At 48.5% G+C, this 22524-nt stretch overlaps 1 protein-coding gene and 1 non-coding gene across 2 annotated transcripts in view; one reads left to right on the forward strand and one right to left on the reverse strand.

Moving 5' to 3' along the window:
* Positions 1-22229, forward strand: part of Kcnn3 (potassium calcium-activated channel subfamily N member 3) — a 156721-nt gene extending 134492 nt beyond the window's left edge. The window contains exons 4-8 of the mRNA XM_004629804.2: positions 3901-4042; positions 10767-10877; positions 15948-16075; positions 17049-17118; positions 21298-22229. Of these exons, the coding sequence (XP_004629861.1) occupies positions 3901-4042; positions 10767-10877; positions 15948-16075; positions 17049-17118; positions 21298-21594 (748 nt within the window). The 3' untranslated portion in view covers positions 21595-22229. The remainder of the gene's footprint in view (positions 1-3900; positions 4043-10766; positions 10878-15947; positions 16076-17048; positions 17119-21297) is intronic.
* On the reverse strand, positions 4608-4709 carry LOC111816464. The gene has a single exon (XR_002820856.1). It is a non-coding gene; the product is annotated as a small nucleolar RNA U13 (small nucleolar RNA).
* Positions 22230-22524: the final 295 nt, after the last annotated feature.

Consider the following 22524-nt stretch of genomic DNA (forward strand, 5'->3'; position numbering starts at 1 on the left):
GGCATTTTCTCTGCCAGGCCCCTCTCCTCTTGGCCTGCCTCCACAGTGCTGGCTCGCTGCTCTGCGGCACTGTCTTGGCTTGCTGGTGGTGCTGTCTCAGAATACTGCTGACTAGAGAACTTATAAAGCACGGAAGTTTATTTTTCACTGTTCTACAAGTTTGGCGCGCAGGCTCAAGGCACCAGCAGGTGCAGTGTCCACTTCCAAACTGGCACCCCGTGGCAAAGGGCACAAGAAGCCGAAGGCCACAGGAAACCTCTTTGGAAAGGGCCGTAAAGAAATGCTCAGCATCGCTGGTCACTAGAGAAATGAAAATTAAAGCAACACTGAGATTCCATTTTACTCTGAAAAGAATGGCCATCATCAGGAACTCAAATAACAACGAATACTGGAGAGGGTGTGGGGGGAGAAGAGATCCTTTTACATTGTTGGTGGGAGTGTACACTCGTACAACCTGTATGGAAATCAGTGTGGAGATTCCTTAAAAAACTAAAACTAGAAATTCCATTTGACCCAGCCATTCCCCGCTAAGTATCTTTCCAAAAAGGTTTGTAGTGGGTTTCTAACAGGTGGGCACTTACTACACCCAGCTGAATTAAACTGGCATGGTGCTGGGTGCAGGAGGTCCGCCTGAGAACTGTTGCCAGAGCATGAAGGCAGAACAGGAGAAGCTGCTGGAACGCTGTTAGGGATGCTGTTTGGAGACGCTGTTGGAGCTCTTGGATGCTGCTAGTTCTCTTGGGCTGTCCTGCTGGAGGACCTTGTCACACTGGCTCTCCCAATGAACTTTGGAGAAGCTTGGGTCCTCATCTTGAGCATCGCTTCCTGGCTCTGGAGGGGAAGATGGTGCACTGCTCAGCCTCATGAAGTAGCTTGTTGCACTGGCTTTCCTGATGGGAACCTGGCTTTCCTCATTGCTGGAGGAGCTCGGGACCTCACTGTTGCTGAGGACGGCTGTGGTACTTTTGGGGGTACGCTGCTGCTTACCTGGAGCATTGCTTCCTAGCTCCAATCCAGATCCCTCAGCCTGCTAGCACAGATCCTTCAGACTTCCTAGCTTCCACCACTGACCTTTCAGCCTTTCCAGCAGCTATCCATGAAGTGGACCTGCATGAGACTTTGTCTTGGGCTGTAGGACCTGAGGGAGGCATTGTTAAGAGCTCTAGGTTTCCAGATGGACTCATGGCAAGCTATTAGGATCTAGGCCCTCAGTTGGAATCTTTAATGTTTATGTGTGTGGACAGATTTCCTGCACTCCTTGTATGATTCTTGGGTGATTCCTTATAAGCTCATATTATTAAATGTGTCCTGTACTATATTGTTCGCCTTGCAGAAACCCCAAACCATGACAGTTAAAGACATTGTTTACAGTGACATACGCATACCTGTGTTGACAGCAGCACGCCTCATAACAGACAATTCCAGTAGCAGCCTGTATGTCCACCAGCAGAAGAATGAGTAGAGAAATGTGGTTCTCACACAATGGAGTGCTGCCATAAGGAAAGATAAACTTGAGTCGTTCGTAGGAGCATGGGCATACCTTGAAACCCTAAAGTGAAGCGAAAGAAGCTAGACACGCAAGCTTAAATACTGTGTGGCTGCTTTTCTATGAGCACCCTGAGGTATAAATAAAGAGCAAAATAAAAGATAGATAACAGGAACCAGGGAGCTAGATCTTTCTCAAGTGAGGAAGGGATAAAGAGATGGAGGAGGTGAGAGGGAGAGGAAGGAAAGGGGAGAAAAGAAGACGTTGGGATGTATTGGGTCTGTGCACCAACTCCACACAAGGAATGTGGACAGCAGGCGCTGCAAACATAGACTAATAAGAAAACGTTCATTGCAAATGCTGGGGAGAATGTGGGAGGGAAAGAACACTTTCCTATTGTTCATGGGACTGTCTAGGAGACCACTATGGAAATCAGTATGGAGATTCCTCAAAACACGAAAAATAGCAATTTCAGTAGGCCAGCTATGCTTCTCCTGGGTATATCCCCCAAAGAATTAAGGCAACCTACTATAGTGATAGATGCATGTACATGTTTGTAGCAGTGAAATTCACAATAGCTAAGTTCTGGGAACAGCCTAGGTGCCTACCAACAGACAAATGGATAAAGAAAATGTCCTATTTATACACAATGGAGTATTATTTAGCCATAAATAAGAATGGAATCGTGTCTGCAGGAACCTGGGTGGAACTTAATGCTTAGTGAAACGCAAAGCTCAGAAGTTAAATGTTGCATGATTTCTCTTACATGAGAATTTTACAAGATAAATAAATGAATGAATAAAAGGGAGATGATAGGAAGCAGGCAGACTTTTGGAGATGGGAATGGGATCTGAGGGAGGGGAAAGTATAGGGGGGTGAAGAGATTAAAAAAAGATCAAGATTTGTTACCTGCATGTACCAAATCCCCAAAGGAACATCACTATTGTACTAATGAAAGAGCTTATTGCAATAAAAAGGGGCTATAAGCCAGATATGGTGGCACACCTCTGTGATCAACCCCAGCAACTGGACATGCAGAGGTAGGAGGATAATGGGCTGGAGGCCAGTCTGGGCAATTTAACAAGACCAAGTACATACATATATGCATGCATACACCATACATACATACCTACATACATACGCCATACATGCACACACATAATTAAGGGCCTTAGTCTTGCTCCTGAGAGGAGGCACCCTCGTGCCCTGAAGAGTGTACCTCTTCGTACCTCCCCACTGGTGGCAGCTGAACTTTAGGCAGCACCTTTTCCGTCTACCCTTTTAATTGGGGTTGAGGTCATTGCTGTCCCATTCTGGTGCCGAGTGCCTCATCTGCCCACTCACTGCCGATGTCTGCATCCTTGGCGCCCCTCCCTTGGGTGTACCCTGAGGTGGGGAAAGGTGAGTAAGAGGATTGAGGCAGAGGAACCAGTGATGACATGATTCCCTCTGGTCCCTGCCAGATCAGGGCAGCCACCACCCCTGTCCAGCTTGGGAGAGGAGACCAGGCCTCTGGAGCTCCCGGAGCTCCCTCTGGACAGCGCTGAGGCAGCTCGGTCAGCCTCCCTCCAGACTTGTGGCAGGGGCCGGCTCAGGTCCACCAATTTTCTTAAATGTGTTCAGTGATTTTTTTTTTTTTTTTAGTTTCCCTGTTGAGGGAAAGGAGCTTGTGACTTCAGATTAATTACCTCCATATATGTTTAGACTTTTGGCTTAGAAGGAAGAATTTAAATTTCATTACTGAAGGATTTCATCCAAAGCTATGCTACCAACACTGAAAGGATGTTTATGATACAGGGCAAGTCATGACCACACTTTTTCCCTCTGGGACCCAGCTTGTGGCAGGAGCCTGGCAGGACAGGAAGCTGCAGGCAGGTCCTGGATTGGCACAGCCATGTCACCTCCAATCCTCTAAAGAATCTGTGTGTGAGACAGACATGGTACCACACACCTGCAGTCCCAGCACTCTGAGAGGCTGAGGCAAGAGGATCGCAAGTTCAAGCTCAGCCTGGAGAACTTAGTGACTTACTGAGACCCGGTCTCAAAATAAAAAAAGACTGGGGAAGAATCCCAGTATGAAGGCTCTGGGTTCAATCTCTAATACTATAAAAAGAAAGAAAGATAGGAAGGAAGGAAGGTAGGAAGAAAAGAACGAAGGAAGGAAAGAGAAAGAAAAAGAAAGAAAGAAAGAAAGAAAGAAAGAAAGAAAGAAAGAAAGAAAGAAAGAAAGAAAGAAAGAAAAGGAAGGAAGGGGGAAAGGGAAGGGAAGGAAGGAAGCTCTCTCCATGTGCTATCGTTCCTGCTGTAACCTCCTCAGCAAGACCCCTCACTTCCTTCCCCCTCTAGGTTTGTCCACAGCCTCTCTCTGGGGCAGCAGCAGCTGCACTGGCTAACTCCTGTCTTTCCCTTGGCAGGTACCATGACCAGCAGGATGTAACCAGTAACTTTCTGGGTGCCATGTGGCTCATCTCCATCACATTCCTTTCCATTGGTTACGGGGATATGGTGCCCCACACATACTGTGGGAAAGGTGTCTGCCTTCTCACTGGCATCATGGTGAGTACCCAGCCCTGTCTGGGACCCTTCTCCAGGTTATTGTAAAGAGCAGAGCTTCTTTCCTGGCTGGCTTGTATGTACCTCCCCCATATAGAAAAGGCAGGTGGGAGCTAGGTGTGGTAGTACGTACCTATAATCCCAGTGCTCTGGGAGCTAAGGCAAGAGGGTTGCAAGTTTAAACCCAGCCTGGCAAAAATAACTTAGAAAAGGCCAGAGATGTAGCTCAGTGCAAAGGCCCAGTATTACTGCCAAGACAAAAACCAAGGCAGATGTAAACTCTGCAGTAGTTTTTTCCTCTTCAGTTTCCTTTGTTAAGGTAGAAATAGGTTCCAGTTCCTGGAAGTTGGTGGTCCATCCATTTCCTGCCTATCCCAACATGGGTTAGGGGAAGCTGGTCATTAGTCTGACCCTTAGTCACCTCTGGTGAGCCTCCTGTCCCTGAGAGACCTTGGCAAGTTTAGCTGGAACTTGAAGAGGCAGGGACTAGAGAAAGATCCACATCCCAGACATGTCTGGTGGCTTCTGAGTCCTGGTTGGGCCAGCTCTTTTTTTTTTTTTTTTTTCATGTCAGACGGTAGTGCCCACGTCGTAACAAGGTTTGAGGGAGGCACATCTCATGCATTGTAAGACATGAACACCCAATCATCACGCTTATGAACCGAAGGATCTGGGCCAGCTCTTGCTGTTCCCAGGCACCAGCTTCACACTTACGTGGTGAGGCACAGGGCTCTGAGTGCCCAGTCCCTTCCAGTGCTGGCCCTGGCAAGGCCAGCCCCACCCCAGTGCCAAGTAGGTACACGAGTCCTCCCACTGTGCATTTCTCCTGCCACAGCCCTGCTAGGTCCACCCCAGCGCATGGTCTCGGAGGCACAGGCTGCTGCCTGTTCCAGGGCCATGGGGGTAAAGCATAGGAATGATGTGGGCCTGGAGGCAGAGCAGGGTCTGGGTTTCTGCTGTGGCCTGTGTGGTGGCTCTGGTCCTAGCACTCGCCCCCGTGAATGCAGCTATCTCAGGTGTCAAGTGGAGCTCAGGGAGGACCTGCCCCACCCTGCCCAGGGGCCTCCATGAGGCCCGCATGAAATGATTTATGTTGACGTGCTTGAAAAACAAAGAGCAGGCATGCATAGGCTGGTGCTGGCGGTGTCCTCAGGGCCCCTGCCACAGCGTCTCTCCCCTGTGAATTCGGGAGGTGCCTCCTGGGCCTTGCTGCTCCTTGGGTGCAGGACAGGTGGGCGCTGCTATGCTCCCGTCCTGGAATCCTAGGGAGAGCATGGTGCTACAGCAGGGAGATGCTATTTTCAGAAGATGAACCAAAAGACTCAAAAGGAAGGCACACACTGAGGCCTGGAGTGAGAAGGGTAGCGTTTCAGGCTGGCCGTGGTGGGGTTGCTCCGTGTTCATTGCTGCAGGCCTCCCTAGGTGCTTTGCTTTATGCCCCATCCCTGGTGTGATGCCCTTCCCTTCAGAGCCAAGGAATTCTTCACCTCCATGTTCCTGGGGACAGGAACACCCTCTTTCTGCAAGGGCAGTGACTCCTTCCACTTAGCACCTCCCCTGGGCTTGCCCACCCGTGCTCCCCACTGTGCTCAGTCTGGTGGCCTCCCAGGATGCTCTTGAAGGACAGGTCACCTCCCCCAGGTACCCAAGGGGGGAAGGTGCATCTAAACGCAGCCCTCTTCTTCCAGATGCAAACCCAGGACAGTTCTGATACATCAGCTTTTAGTGATAACAGCTTAGCACAGGGCTAGGACAAATCCTGTAAGTGTACAGCTATGGAATGAGCACCTCCTATCGGTTAGGTTAGCAGGAGTCTAGCACAGCTCCAGCTGTCACCAGGAAACAGGGAAGGATTCTTGCTGCCAGAAAGGGACAAAAGGCCACCTGAAGGCCAAAGCTGGCCTTCTGAGAGCCACTCCCGGTGCCTGGGCTTTGGGCCACGCCAGCAGACAGCCTCTTCAAATTTCAGCCCATTCAGCGTGGCGCTGTGTCCCACCCAAGCAGCCCTTTTCCCCTAGTTCCCAGCCCCACATCTCTGACAAAGCATCCACAGGACCTGGCGCCTCCTCTGAGAGTGGTTTCCTGTGAGCGATTTGTCTTCCGGCACCCCTGTCGCTGCAGGGTTCACACTGCTCCTGGGAAGTGAGCCTCCGCTCCACGTGGGGCGAGGCAGATCAAGTTGGAAAAGGCAAACAGGTGAGGGAGCTGATGCCCGCCTGCTGTTACTGACAGCACGGGCCCTGCACCTGCTCCTGTTGCACAGACCTTGCCTCCTGAATATCCACCCCTCAATACGCAGGCCCAGCGCAGCTTCCTCCGTTCACTGTCAGGCTGTCATCCACATGGAGGTCAGCCCTTCACTCTGGAGCCCTGGGAGCTTTTTTTCTATCCAGCGTGACTTTGCAGCTGAGTCATTCCTCCTAAGAGGTACACATGGCTGAGCCCCCACCCCCAGCACGATGTATATCTCCTGATGATTATTGCAATTGCCTTGATGAAAGGTAGAGCTTCCTGTTTGGTTGCCATGGATACCAGGAAGGCCAAGGCAAGGCCTGCGCAGGAAGGGAAAGGAAGGATTTGTGTGTGCCGGCTGCAAATGGTCTTAATCATTGTTTTCTCCTGGCAATCCCAGTAATGGTGTAATTATCAACCATTAGGCAGCATGTATAATTGTCTGGACAACTTGACATTGCTGGCACAGACCTGGCGTGTTGAGAGGGTTCACCCGCAAACACAGATACACCAAAATCCACCTTCTTTCTATGAGCATTTTTCAGGATGAATTACAATGCAGGAGAGGGGCAGTTGTCCTGGTGTGATGTCCTAAATGGGAAATGACCACAAAACTTTGGCCACTGGGTCCTACAGATGTCTGGGAGGCTGGTAGCGCCCCTGAGTCTGCTAGAGCAACTTCAACAGAACCTCTTCCTCAAGTGGGTTGGGCCCTGTGGGTTCTGTGCAAGACATCCTGGGACGTCCGTGGGGACATGGAGTTTGCCCCCAGGGGCCTGCTGAGAGGGGCCTCTTTGAGCTGCAACACGAAAGTGATGATGAGGCAAAAGGTAGCACACATTGAGTCATGCTGGGAGGAGACCAAGAGGGCTCAGCGAGACATCTGCTTAATGTTGCTTTTAGATGCGCCTCTCCCCAAACACCTTGGTTTCAGACCAGTCGATGTTATTTTAGTTGTTACGTGGAATCTGTTGCAGCAACAGCGTCCAACTGTAAATCCTCCAGGCTTCTCTCCTCCATTTGTCACTTTCATTTATGTTTTGTTTTATTTTATGCTTCTTTAGTTAAGAACATCTCATACTTTTCCCCTTGGGATCCTTGTTTTTCCAGCTTCTAAGATTTTCCAGCTGGAAATATTTCTTGGAAACAAGAAGTGGGAGGACTGGTGTGGAGTTGGGGTCCAGATCGGGGTTCGGTCTGTGGTTGCTTTAGGCATGTTCAGCCCTGTCACACACCTGCTGTCCACACTCTCAGCACCCCCTGCTGCCCCCTACACTATGGAGTGTGACTGTATTGGAGGTCATTCTAACCCCACCCCACGTCCGTCATAGGAATAGGGCCAGGCAGAACAGAGTCAGGGAGGCCAGTTGGTGTGGTCTATGACTCAAGACTTGGCATGACTAAGGGTAAAAGGCCAAGTCACAGATGTGCTCCCCAGCCTGACCCCGTGGGAGTCACACCAGGTGCTGCTTAGCCCTCCTGTCCCACCCTCTCCTCTCTCTGCTGTCCCTCTGGCCAGCAGCTATGGCACACAGTCCATGTGAGGCCAGCCTGAGCTCTCACAAGCTGCAATTTCCTAAGTCCTCGTCGCTTTGTCTCAAGAAATCGAACTGCATGTTGACCACATCACACAAACACTGTCAGGCAGCTGCCAGGGCCCTGTCAGAGAGATAAGGCCCTTGAAGTAAAAAAGCCTGTCATTCCAAAAGGAATACAGAAGGAGGTGACCTTTATTCTACTTAGGAATGGACACAACAGGTGGCAGAGTGTGGCTGGGGAACCCCCTGGCCCTGCCTTGATTCCCTTTAAAGAGCCAGAACTGACTGTTTACTTTTGGCTTGTCTTAAGCTCCTTGTTCTTTCTCCCTCGCTTACTCCCATCAGCCCATTCTTCTTTTCTTATTCCATCTCCTGACCTTTGCTATTTGGGATGTGATGCAGCGTGTTCCCCGTCTCATTTCCTGTCTCTCTCTGTGCCCTCCTCTCTTGCCTTTTCTTTTCTTCTCCCCTCTTGTCATCTCTTCATCCCCCTGCACCCCACCCTTATTCACACATGCTCTGAGGACCAGCAGCCTGGATCTCAGCACTGTTCACCACTGTCTGAAGGTTACTGATGTCTTTGCAAGGTTGCCTGTTATGGGAAATGACTGGCTAGGGGTCAGTCTTGGCGCCCTTCCTAATTACAAACAGATGTGGGATTATCTAAAAGAAAAACAAATTGAGAGCATCCACTGCTGTCTATTCAAGTTGGGATTAAGGGCCAAGAAGGCAGAATCCTCCAAAGAAATATCCATAAGGGAGTCTCAACATCTTTAAGTTCAAAGAAGTTGGGAGATATAATCTGGTCCACCTTTCAATCTCCATGTAGAAATTTATCTTTCTCATAGCAGAAGATGGATCTTTAGTTCAAATACTCTAGCTTCTAGTTAGAATCCTCCTTCTGCATTCAACCAGCTAGGCTGTGGGCCATGGCAAGAACCATCGAGAACTCCTTCTAGACTCTGGAATTTTGAAATGTGTATGATCAGATTCCATGGTGGCAAGGCGAGGGGGGAGTTGTACATCCAGCCTTCAGGGATGATATAAGTGAGGTTTTTCAGTAAGAACAGAGCCTGGGGAGAGCCCTCTCCATCAGATGTTCCATTTTTAATACTATGATCTGCCCTTCTCTTTGGACTTTCATCCCAATGTACCTTTGGAACTCCAAATAAAGCCGAGGGATGATCCTAGGCCTGGTGGAGGGGATGGGAGCACACATCCTCCCTCCAGGACAGCTTCTTTTAAGCTATTTTTGGCTTTTGGAGGCCTGGCTATATTGATTACAGCTATAGACCAGGCTGTCCAACTGGCCATATCCTCTGAAAATTGGGCACAGAGTCTCCTGCAAGTCACAGATGCCAAGAAAACACAGCCCTCCTCAAACAAAAGAGGAAAATGAGGTCAGAAAACGAAAGTTCACACAGACCCAGTTCTTTTCATCTTGCTGTGCTCGAAATGGGTGGCTACAAAATGTACCAAGAAACACTCAACTGTTTTAATGGAAACGCTTGTAGAAAATTAGGAGAAAGCCTCCTCAACTTTAGTCATGCCAAAGCGGCACAAAGGCCAGCCTTCATCAGCCAAGGGAGAGAAAGAGAGAGAGAGAGGAAGGGAGGGAGGGAAGGAGGAAGGGAGAGAGAGAGAGAAAGAGAGAGAGAGAGTATCAAAGAGAGTCCAGGAGACTGAACTACCCCTGCCAGCTCTGTGGTAGATAACAGCATCTTCAAAAAGGACTTTTGTCCACCTTGCACCCTGTTGTAAGTCTGATGTATCAAGAGTGTTATTGATGGATTCCTTCAGTATGGTACCCTCAAGCTACCCCACTGCACGCTGTGTGTTAAAACCAACTGTTTGGCACCTAGAGGATCCCACTGTTGGCTTTGATGAGTTCATCATCTCTTTCCATAAGTGACTTTTAGGGTTGGTCCCTGTGTATTGGAAGAAGAGAGCCTTCTCCTGCCAAGGACAGGGCTGATTGCCACTACCCCCAAGAGAATCAGGGGAGTGGTTGTCTCTCTCTCCTAGTGTTCACAGGCCAACTGAGAAGCCCAGGGAAGAGGATGGGCATGTCCATATGGAGACTGTTAGCATGGACCACTTTCCCTCCTCTATTCCATGTGTCCCAGATGGCCAAGTGTGCCCTGAAGGATTAGGAGGGAGCCTGAGCCCAGCCATTTGGTGGGCCAGCCAAACAAAGCCTGCTCTTTTGCCCTCCTGTATCATGCTGTCCTGTAAGGGAACTACCTGTGCCTTGTTACTCTGGGAGCTCCCAAAGGTCTGTGGGTCCTCTTAATTTCTCAATATAAGCAGAAGCATTATCATCTTTAAAATCCCTGCATGCTGGTGAATTCACAAGCCTCCCTGTTGAAAACAAGAAAGAACCAATTCCTCTGTTATATCACAGCCTTGACCTTCAGGTAGAAAGATCTGGCTATGGCACCGGCAGTTGTTGAGTGCCAACTAGTGTTCCCTGTGGGAGGTGAGCTTTGAGGGAAATGTGTTGCCTCTTCATTCAGTTATTCATGGCAAAACTCATCTACCACAGGTGCTGTGCCCATACTGCAGTTAGTCCCTGGCCTACTTTACACCTGGCCGCACTAGCTAGAGCTGGTAGTGGGTATAGGACAGGGAGAGGCAGGGAGAGACTGTGTTGGGCCCTCTGGCTCCTGCTGTACTCAGCCTGGCAGGGGACCTGTGATTATTTGTTGGTTTAAGGCCCCATGTTTCTACCCTATACAGCATGAGAACTAGCAAGAGGCACAAGCCATTGTAGACTCCTTCTGCAAGTTTAACAAATTTTGACAGCCTGTGTGGCGTGGGCTCGACCAACCACAGAACCTATGTCCCTGTGCCGCTCCTAAGAGTCACCCACCATGGCATGGGGCACACTGAGTTTGCACCTTGCCTCTTACTGATGTCCTTTCTTTCCCCTCTGGTCCTTTGGTGTCCTCTCACAGGGTGCAGGCTGCACTGCCCTTGTGGTGGCTGTAGTGGCCCGAAAGCTGGAACTCACCAAAGCAGAGAAGCATGTTCACAACTTTATGATGGACACTCAACTCACCAAAAGGGTAAGATGCCACAAATCTGTGTCTGCTATGGGGACCTTACGTCCAAAGTGGAAGCCAGTCAGGATGAAGACAGTTGCATGGTATGGAGTAGGGCTTTGCCTTTAGATAAAGTATTGAGGGGATCACAGGCACAGGCAAACAGCTTCCACCCTATGGACACCACATAGCTACACACCGAGCTCCTGTCTTCCATTAAATCACTGTGCATAGTTCAGACAACCAAATCATTTCTTGATAATTAGATTAATAGTATAGAGTGATAAGGCCCGTCCCTTGCCTAATGATGCCAAATAAATCACCCAGCATGATGCGACATGTTGTATGTGCTCAAATGTTTTCATGATTCCCATTAGGAAGGGCAGTAGAGAGTCTTAAAACTGTATTAGAAATACACCTAAATCTAATCCTTTCTTGAAGAGAATCATTTAAAACGATCATTCCAGAAGAGCCTATGTTCCTAAATATCATTGTTCATCAAAACGTCATCATCCCAATTTTCCCCCTTTGTGTTTTCAGGATAATGTCTCTCACTTGTACCCTTGTGAAAGTGGTTAAGGAAGCTAAGAAATGGAAAATATGCAAGAACGGGGAGCTCATTTAGCTGCTAACTACCTGACATCCCTCTGAATTGTCACAGCAGAGCAGCTTCATTTCAGAGATGAGAATAAACAGCAGGCCGAGTGAGCTAGGCAGGAGCTGTTTGTTTAAAGACAGCATTTATGGAAGATTCTTTAGAGCCACAGCCTGAACACGGGTCAGGACTAGGATGTCCTCCCAGATGCTTCCTGAGCCAGAGACCACTTAAACCCTGCGCTAGGGGGTCTCAGTCTGCATTCTTACTCTTCCTCACTCAAGTAGGGAAGGGACCCTGAAGCAACCCCACATCTCCATTTTGGGTTTTTGAAAGCTAGAGAAATGTTCAGTGATCAATGTTGCAAAGCAGTGAGAAATAGAGACAAAGGCAGGAAGGGAGAACAAAAAGAGAGTGACAGAGTGGTGAGCGAGCGCCCGGGGAAGGCAGTGGGAGAATGTGCAGTTGCCAAGGCCTCTCCCGTTTCTCAGCAGAATTATTTATGGTGTTTGATTGTTTGGTCTTTGATTACATTTATTGGATTCTTTAAAGAGCTGCCACTGATGTGAAAAGGAACGGATACAAGAAAATACCCTATATTGTTGGCATACAAATGCTTGTCTGAGATACTTCATGCCTCTGAGCTACAAAGAAAACATGGGTTAAGGCGTGAAGATGGCAACAGTCGATGTTGTCACCAGGGTGAGACCTGCTGGGTTCCACGCTGAACCTGCAGACAGGTCTCTCTTCTTCAACTTTGGTACTAAACACACCAAAGTCATGCCTGGAGCTGCAGGAATTCCGGAAGTGGCTGGAATGCCTCAATGCAAAAATACTGGCGCTTGTTATCCAGAAAGAGGTTGGTGGCACTGCTGTGGACTGGAACAAACTGCCTGCAGCAGTGAGGGACAAGAGGTTTTGCCTTCAAAACCTTCTCAGAAGTTGTTTACCAGAGACATGAACAGTGTCAGTTTTTGGTTTGTTTTTTTCCTGGTTTGCTTTTTAAAACCAAGATTATACATTGTATTTCATGTTATTCCTTTGTGTTCTCTTTTTTTTTTTATCAGAAAATCAGACACCAGGAGTCTGATAATAAATAAGTAAAATAAATAAATAATAATAAATAAAATAAATAAATAAATAAATAAAGCCAGCTCCTTCATAGACTAGGAACATAAACTTTTTTTTTTTTCCTACAACATAACTGTGGAAGGAGATGGGGTTGTGGTCGCTAATTCCAATCTGTCAAAAACAATTCTCCAAAATCTTCTTCACATCCACTTACTTGTAAAAAAATTATTGTTCATCCATGAGCACAAGTTACCTTTTTAATCGAAGAAACTCTCACTTTGCTGAGAGCACCAAAATCTGTTGAAATGCCCCTTTCATGTCTAATTTTCCCCCTAGAGAAATAAACAATGCAAAAGGAATGGTTCTTATAGAGAGCAGATTTTCAAAGCTGGCAGGACTGGGACTTCTAAGATTCTTTCACACCCTTAATTGAAATGAAGCTGGAAACATTCTGGCTTGCTGCAGTTCAAGCTCCCTTTGACATGCCCACTGAGAAGCCTGCCTTCCTCTCCCTAGGGCTCCTGGCCTATCCTCTGTCCTTGACAGGTGGCCCTGAGTCCAGCTGCCAGATTTCATGGGGAGAGAGAGACCCTATCTCAGTCTATTCATAAGTCTCAGTGAAGTCTCAGAGAAAGCCATTAAGGAAAGAGCTGCCTCACCCCCACATGGTAGCAACATCATTTGGGCCCAGGGCTCCTCCCTCAAGAGAGTTCAGACGGCCCCCAAGGCCCCCTCAGGGAAGCGCATGTGCAGCAGGCCCCAAGTGGGCACCTTCGTCCCCCATAATGCTCAGAGTGATCAGCCAGGTGAACTGGAGGGAGAGCCACAGTGGACAGAATAACATTTACTGCCTACCTGGGAAAGCATAGTGCAGCTAAAAGCTTGTTTCTTTTTCTCGTGCAGACATTGATCTACTTAGCTTTGTGCCAGGCTGTTTGCTGGCAATTAATTTCAGCCAGCGCAAGGGCTTGCACTTAACACCACTTTTCTGAATGCAAAGGGACGGGCCGTTCAGACCCCTAAAGATGATGTGGCTGCCTCTTAGCGGCCCGGCTGCCGTGGAAGCAGTACCTGGCATTTGGGCTGAAATTAAGTGTGAGACACAGATTCCAATGTTCTACTGTGTTGCTAGGTGAGAGTCATGATGATTTAAAACAGAAACAACAAAAACGTATCTAATGTCCTTTCCAATTCCTTGATCCCCCAAACAGGAAACAATTTTGTTTCTGAAGATGAAATCTGGTCAAATCTTCCTTCAGACCACATGAAAACCTTCTGGACCTCTTGGAACCTGGCTCTTGTTTTGACTTGGCCAGTGGCTCGCTGTGTGATTCCAACCCCACATCCCATCTCTGACGCAGTTTCTCCCTATTTTGAGTGGGGGGTTGAGTTGCATGATAACTAGTATCCGTTGGGCACTTTATAGTTCCTGTAACAGTCAAATCCATACCGACTCCATTGGCCACTTATAATTGTATGGCCTTACTGGGTGACTCAGTTTCCCTGTTTGTAAAATGGGGATGAGAGTCAGCCCTGTTTGACAGTGGGGTGTGAAGGTGCATGGGATAACCTTGGACCTGACTTGTGCCTGGCACTTGGCGAAAGCTAGCTGTTGCCCTCACCACCAGCGCCACAGTCTCTTTTGGGCCTCTTAGCAGCCCTTATAGTAAAGATGAATTTTCCCCCCATCTTATGAATAATTAAGCATCTGCTCCTAAATTGCTCAATAACTGGCAGAATCTGCTGACTTGCCTGCTTCAGATGTCCCACCCTGACATGAGACCATTGTCAAAGGCCTGTGGGCTCTGATATTCCATGGCTTTATCAACATTGAAAGAGGCAAGTCCACAAATGAGCTCTGCTGATCTTGGCTTAGGCCAGAACAGGGCTTTTCCCTCCTGCTTGTCTTGGTGGCTTCCCTGGTTGCCAAGCACCTAGGGAAACTGTAGACATCACGCAGCATATCACCCAGCACCCCTGCAGAGAGATGGCAGTAACCTGGGCTGGGCGCTGTTGTCCCTCCAGCTTGGGCAGGGTCCCAGAGACCACCCTTTCCCTGCTTTGCCCCTCCTTGCCTGACATCTGCTGTCTCCACCGCCTGCTCCCTATCAGGCAGGAAAGTACCAGAGTGGGCAATTAAATAATCAAAAACCATTTTTGCTGTGGATTTTTACTGAACAAAGAAAAGCAATATTTATGTCATTTAGACATTTTTTGAGAAGACTTAGCTGTTCTTTTAAAAACATCACTTCAGCGCCAATGAAAAAATATAATCCAGCCTCAGTAATAAATTTTGAAACACACACACAAAAGTTATCAGGCTGCAAAACAATGTTTCCTAGGCCTTCCCACACGCTGCAGCGTTTTCACAACGTCCCATCTGTTGATGTCAGTCTGAAGAGGCAGGTCTGTGCTCTCCAATTTTATTAAAATCCTTTCTGGCTAGTAACCTGATTTCTACTAGGCTGGCCTCTTACTTCCAGGCCCTAGGCTCACAGACCTGTGCCAGGGTGCATAGCTGACAGAAATGGAGATGGTTAATCAAAAATCTGTTGAGCTTATGCTTAATAAGGAATGTTTTATCTTGTTCTCGCTACTAATTGCTGAAGATGTCTGTGTTTGGATTAAAACTTTGTCCCCTGCCATCTGGATGCCATCGATATGTCTCAGCTCAGTTGAGAGCAGGGTGATATCAGTGGTTTCCATGCCAACGGATGACAGCATCATATGTGAAAATGCGTGACTGCAGTGTCTGTTGAAGGAGCCGGCCTTGGGGAAGAGGCAGCTCTCGGTTCACACCTCAATATCCTCCCTGATTTTTAGACAGTGTTTTGAAATTATTTCAGTTTTATGCTCATTACATTTACATGCAGAGTTGCATTGTGAATGTTTATGGCCATTTTGGAAAGGAAGAAATGGACTTGGTACTATCGTTCCAATTAGTGGAAAAGATATTTCCTCAAAGAGGCTTCTTAAAGCCTCCAGCTCATAAGATCCGTTTACTCACTGAACCTAAGGAACGTACCACATACATTGAAAGAACGCCTCAGATGAGGTGTGGTGCTCTTGCTGTGAGGGGCGAGGGCATGTATTTATCTATTCAGAGGGTACCCCGGGCCTCAAGGTCTTGCTAAGGCAGCCTGTCTAAATATAGCATTGTCAACAGCAGTTGAGAGGCAGTGCTGAAATCATTAAGAAGGCAAGAAGAAATGCCTTTCAACTCCAAGCTCCAGCCTACTGTGTCCAGTACAGGATTAACGAGAGACAAATTTTAATCATCTCTTCTCAGAGTTCCGCGAGCTTGATTAAGAAAATAGATCACTGCAGAATTGTCTTTGTAGGAGGTAGACTACAGCACCAAACAGGAAAACAGTACAGGAGCCCTCGGGGAATGCACCTGATGCAGCCTGCTTTATTTCACTCCTTAGATCAAGAATGCTGCAGCCAATGTCCTCCGGGAAACGTGGCTAATCTATAAACACACAAAGCTGCTAAAGAAGATTGACCATGCCAAAGTCAGGAAGCACCAGAGGAAGTTCCTCCAAGCTATCCACCAGTGAGTATCCAAGCCTCTTGGCCATCAGATGAGTAGACTAGGGAAGGGGTTCCTCAAATACCTAGAAGCAATCCACTCTATTCCAACCCACAGGATGCGGGGGATGGGGTGGAACTGAGCCCAAAACAGCCTGGTTATTTAATTATTGCACCTTCCAGGCTGAGGGCAGGCTGCTATGAAAGATAAAAATGAGAGCAAAAGTCTCCAAGGGGCCTTGTATACACACACACACACACACACACACACACACACACACAGTGCTCCTATATACTGCAACTCAAGAGTACCTTCTGTGATAGAATATGATTTTTGGGGTGCATGTGTGGTGGTGGTAGGTATTGAACCCAGGGCCTTCATCCTGAGCTAAATCCCCAGCTCTCCCCCTCCTTTGTTTACTCTTTAAAAATTTGAGACAGAGGGCTAGGGAGATGGCTCAGTAGAATAAGCGCTTCCCTGGCAAGCGCAAGGGCCTGAGTTCAATCCCCGGTTCTGCCAAAAAAAAGAGATTGAGACAGGGTGTCAGTAAGGCTGGGCTTGAACTTGTGGTTCTCCTGCCTCAGCCTCCTAGAGTGCTAGGATTACAGGCATACAATGCCATGTCCAGCTAGGAATAGAATTTTTTTTAAGTACAGTAAAAAAGCAAAAGATGAAAACATTCATTCTGATCTGGAGGTTTGGAAAAACACTGGAAGATGAGAAGAGGGTGTTCATGGCAGAAGCACAGCCTAAGCAAAGGAAAGAAGCAGACAAAGGGCCTGAGCATAGCAAGTAAATAGAGTGAAGCTGAGCATGCGTGGAGACAAGAGTTTTCTTCCCCGGGGCCCTGACAACCCTTTGCATCTTTCAGTTGCTCCTCATGCTCCGGTCCCATGCTAAGGTCTAAGTCAGAAATGACAGGGCTGTAGGGCCTGCCGGTGGGGCTAACCCTTAACCTGGACCTGAAGGATTTGGCTGTCCCAACTCTTCTCTGCAGACTGAGGAGTGTGAAGATGGAGCAGAGGAAACTGAGCGACCAGGCCAACACTCTGGTGGACCTTTCCAAGGTGAGGGACAGAGTCTGAAGACACTCTAGGGCAGTGAATTGGAGTTCTCCACTGTGCGTGCAGAAACCTGGCTGTGTCCACAGTGCACAGTGCAGGACCAGGAAGGTGAAGAACAGCTCCTCCTTGGTAAAAAAAAAAAAAAAAAATCTTGGTTTAAAGAAGGTTTGAGTTTTTGATGTTTATAGTCTACAGTGTGTCCTTTAAAACTTGGCATTTGTTTCTTAAGCTAAGTGGCTCAGGAATGTCTTTGCTTGGAACTAATTAGCTGTCCCACTAAGTCTTTTCAGGGAAGGGTTTGATTAGCTGTGCACCAAGGAGCTGCTGAGGGCCGGCTGAGCTGCACGGGGGCAAAGCACCTTAATGAGGGCCAAATGGTGGCAATAGCTGGGCTGACAGCCTGGATTCCACCTAACAAGACACTTTCTGTTTCCTGCTATAATTGGAAATATATTTTCCTGCATCTTCCAATCTCTATTGCCCTGATTTTCTAGCCCCAAATTGGTGGTTGGGGTGGTGGTGGTACACTCCTTTGCTTCCTAATTTTATTATTTATTTATTTATTTATTTATTTATTTATTTATTTATTTTGTATTTTAGTACAGAGTCTACAGGGTCTCATTACGTATATTGCACTCCTGGTGATCCGCCTGTGTTCAGCCTCCCAAGAGGTGGGATTACGGGCATGTGTGCCGTCACGCCCAATCACCATCTCAGTACACCCTGGGGGCGGGGCCAGCACAGCACGCTGGGGCTCAAACCCCAGCTGCTGTGCTTGCTCTGCCTAAGCAGGCACTTTAGTCCACTGGGCTGTTTGGCTGGCCCTTCTTCCTTTACTTTTTAAGAGGCAGAATGAAGATCCCAAAAGAGAGGCCTCCTTTGAGTGCCCAAGGGCTTACGGCGCACTATCACATTTTCATTCTGTGTTTCTGGCACTGCTCCACCACAAGCATTTAAACTTGCTGCTCTTGCAAATGACTCCGGTGAAGGGAGTGAAGGCCACACTGTGGGCAGCACAGAACTGGCACCATGCACAGAGGCCCCCTTCTCATTGCTTCCGATAGAACCCGAGGGTCAAGTGCACAGCCCAGGGCCAGGCTGGCAGAACATTCCAGCAGATGCCAATTATCATAATGGAACCCGTTCCCCGGGAAAGCAAGAGAAACTCCCTCTGGCAAATTAAGCACCCTTTGAAAAGATAGCGCAATCAGAAATGACTGGTTGTTGGGCCACGTGCAGGCGCCTTGTTCAATAGCAGGATCAACCCACAGAAATCGGCCCCTGGGCCTGTGAGGACTTTAATCAGGGACTAAGTGGCTCAGCACAGCTGGGGAGAAGCCCACAGGCTGTGTGCTTTGGAGGGGGATGTTCAGGGGAGTGTGGGATTCCTGGTAGCCTGGGTGCCCACACATGGGGTAATGAGGGGGAATACAGGCAGGACTGGAGGTGAATGGAACGCTGGTGCACAGGAGAGAACCCTGGAGTTTCATGGAGAAGCCCATTCTAAGGATATAAGGGAGTCTCCTTCAGACACAGCATCAGAGCAGACATGTGGTCTGACTTCAGGAAGAGACTGAGTAGAACAGGACCTAGGAAACCACAGGAGGTACTCTCTCACCATCTCTCATGTCTCCTGGTCAAGTGCCTAGCTCAATTCTTATTCTTATTCTCTCTCTCTCTCTCTCTCTCTCTCTCTCTCTCTCTCATTCATCCCCTCCCATCCACCTTTTATTGATCTTGTTTCTAAATTCTCAGATGGGGTGGACTGATTGGCCAGTTTGGGTCATGTGATCATGTGCCCACACTTGGACCAATCAGCGGTGGCCAAGAAGAGGATGTGAGGGGGAACCACACGGCTAGGAACCTGCTCTGTGAACTTCAGGAATAGTCCAGTGATATTCCTCAAGATATGTCTCTTAGGAGTAGCAATGCTTTTCCTCCCATCTAGCAAGGCACACAGTGGCTGATGTTCCTCCAGGAATATTATGTGCACTTTCAAGCCTACCTTTCTGCAGTGCCACCCACCACCTCTCAAAGAGAAGGGACCCAACAGAGCTAACTGGGTGGGGCAAAAACCTCAGTGAGCTGGAAAATTGCTCTATGAATTGAACGAAGGAACCAACTATATAACCAGGGGAGCAAGTTATCTGGAAAGAAAGAGTGTGCAGCAAACTGTGAAAGGGAGATTCTCAGAGTCACTGTGGGGGACATGGCACAAAACCTGGGGAGGAGGTGACTCTGACATCCTCTAGTCTTTGTTTCTTTCCCCAAGAGACTCGCCCAAGATGCTGGCAACAGCGTAGCATATTTCACAGTGGTCCACGTTCCCCCAGCATCCTGTCACAGGCAGTGGAACAGGGGAAGGCAACAGAACTGTGCTAGCTCCCTTTTCTTTCTTTGTGTTTTGCCCTCCCAACCTGCCATCCTCCCACCCCTGCCCTTCGTTCCTTCCCAGATGAAGAATGTGGCACGTGGCCTCCAAATATTATTTTCTAGATTGAATAGCTACTTTATATGGTGACAGAGCTGGGAGGGCTTGGGTATTTTACCTGATTGCTTCAATTTCTTCAAATGAAATGTCAAAGTAATTCCTACCATCTGAGGCTCAGGTGATCAAATAAGATGATATCTGCAAAAGTGCTCTGGAAACGCTAAAGGTTTTGCAAATGGCAATACTGATTATGAATATAGATGAAGAAAGCAGGATCCAGAGGAGCAGAGTGACTGTTTCAAGGTCAGGCAGTTGGCAGGCACCAGGGCTGGGGCCTAAACCCAGGTCCTGGGCCCTCAAGCGCAGAACTCAGCAGGGTGCCCTATGAAAGGGGAACCTGTGGTCTCACACATTCCGGGAAGAGTATGCACCTCAAGGAGGCTCTGTGAATGTTAATTAACAAGGGACAGACTTTGACTTCTAAAGTCACCTCTGGCAATGGTGGAGCCGAAAGGAGAGCAGCCCAGTGAATTCCAGTTGGCAAGGTTTTGCTACATGTCCAATATACCCTTCCAATCTCCCTTTGGCTTCTCATTTTCTCCTACCTTCTACTCCCCTGTTTTTTTCTTCGCTTGATTTCTTGCTCCTTTGACCTCTGGAGCATCCATGGTTTCCACCTCCTGCTAGAGTAACCTGATATTTCAGGTGAAGTAGGATCGGGGTGTCACTGGCAGATCCCCTAAAGGCCAGAGCTCCCAAGTATCTCTAGGTGGAGAGACATCAACTGCCAGCCTGGCTGTCTGCGTTGTTGCCAGGGGAGCCTCATTCCTGAACACCTGGGAGTGTGAAGACTCCTGTGAATCTGTCTCCCGAGTTAGAGGTTCAGAGCTAGAATAGCATTTGCTAATTCACTGGGAGATATAAGGCTATCGCATAGACTAGGATTCTGAAGATGTCTAGGCACAGAGCGCTGGCAAAAGGTGGGACCTCTGCCAACATGAGGTGGTGTTCAGTGCAAGAAGGCAATTGGGGTGCCCCCACAGACAGCACCTATCAGGAGTGTGGGAAGCAGAACTGGTCTGAGGAGAGTGAACTATAGTACGGTCAACCAGGTCCTCAGCCACATGGAAGGATCCTTTGGGGATGTCCCAAACTGTGGCCACTTGGGTCAGGAAGGGGAAGGGCTGGACCTCAGCAGGATACCTCACTGCAGTGGAGGACCCTTCCTCAGGAGGTAATGACATTTTACATTCTGGCTGTTGTGTTGAGACTGGCGGGGTTGCGTGGCATAAGTCATAATCGATGTAGTTCTTATTAATTCCACTTTGATAGGAAGCAAAGTGGCCAGAGCCTTAGAGGGCGCATTAATAATGAGCTGTGGACTTCCACCCTGAACCCCAGGTACTAATTCTAAGTCTGCAGAGGTAGCCTTTTGCACCTCAGCATTCTCTTGTTAGTCGTTAAAGGCCATGTAACCTGAAAGCTCAGGTCTCTCCAAGAATACAGGTTAGAGCTCACCTCTTTTAACAAAAAGGTGCCATTTTCCCCTAAATACATATTTCCTATTAAAATGTATAATTAACATTCATTACTTTTGTACTAATGCAAACAATGTGCCTCCCTAAGTAACCCACGCCTCTCTCCTGGTCCGACCCAGCGGGGGTGAAGTCACTCCAGCTATGAAGAGCAGGAGCTTCCTGTCTCCCGTGGCAGACCCCTCTGATTACGTCTCTTCCCTTCTCTCCACACAGATGCAGAATGTCATGTACGACCTAATCACAGAACTCAACGATCGCAGCGAGGACCTGGAGAAACAGATTGGCAGCCTGGAGTCCAAGCTGGAGCACCTCACAGCCAGCTTCAACTCCCTGCCCCTGCTCATCGCAGACACCCTCCGCCAACAGCAGCAGCAGCTCCTGACTGCCATCCTAGAGGCCCGAGGTGTGAGCGTGGCTGTGGGGACCACCCACGCCCCCGTCTCTGACAGCCCGATCGGGGTCAGCTCCACCTCCTTCCCGACCCCGTACACAAGTTCAAGCAGTTGCTAAATAAAACTCCCCACTCCAGAAGCATTACCCATAGGTCTTAAGATGCAAATCAACTCTCTCCTGGTCGTTTTGCCACCATGGAACTCTTAGACCAGGGACTGGAGAGAAGCGAGACCCAGCGAATTAGCTAACTCACGTTCATTTGGCGTGCTTGGTTCGAGATGCCTTGAAACCAGAAATCTAATCTCTGTTTAGGTGCCTCTACTTGGGAGCGGGAAGAGGACATGACATGAAGTGACGCCTCTGGCAGGGCCCTTGCTGCACAGTTGGTGGAGAACAGAAATCCACGCTCAATCTCAGGTCTTCACATGGGGGTGGGGAGGGGATGTACTGAGGCAGCCAGCTGTGGGGCCAGCCCAGAAGAGGGGTGCTGGGAGAGGGTGGGGTCAGGCTGGGGCACCTCAGCACACTTTTCTTCTTTCTTGTTGTCTAAGGAAGCCTCTGGGTGACAAAAGTAAGAGAGCTGCCCACAACTTGCCAAAACAGACATATCCAATTTAGACTGGAAAAAAAAAAAAAAAGCCAGATTTCCCATCCTATGTTAATACCCTCATAAACCTGTGCGTTTGCAAGTGTGTGCAAGCACATCCACGTGTGCATCCAGCTAGGTTCTTCCTTGTTTGAGCTCAGTTGGATACAGTAAGTCCTTCCTTGTTTGAGCTCAGTTGGATACAGTGGGACCTGGTGCCTTTTCCTGCACACAGTAGGCAGTCTCTAATGTGGGTCGAGTTGGTTTGAATCTGAATGTGGGATGCACTTGGTTCTGGTACTTAACTGGTAACAGCCACCTTCTGAGCTGCATGGAAGATGCAGGTCCCTTCCAACACAGTGCAGGTTGCTTTGCCCTGGATACGCACCGTGTGTGATTTGAAGTGGATGCTGAGCTAAAATTGTTGGCATTCTGGAGGGATAAGCAGGCTTCTAAAAATA

Source organism: Octodon degus, unplaced genomic scaffold (assembly GCF_000260255.1).
Source record: "Octodon degus isolate 3935 unplaced genomic scaffold, OctDeg1.0 scaffold00032, whole genome shotgun sequence".
Lineage (NCBI taxonomy): Eukaryota > Metazoa > Chordata > Mammalia > Rodentia > Octodontidae > Octodon > Octodon degus.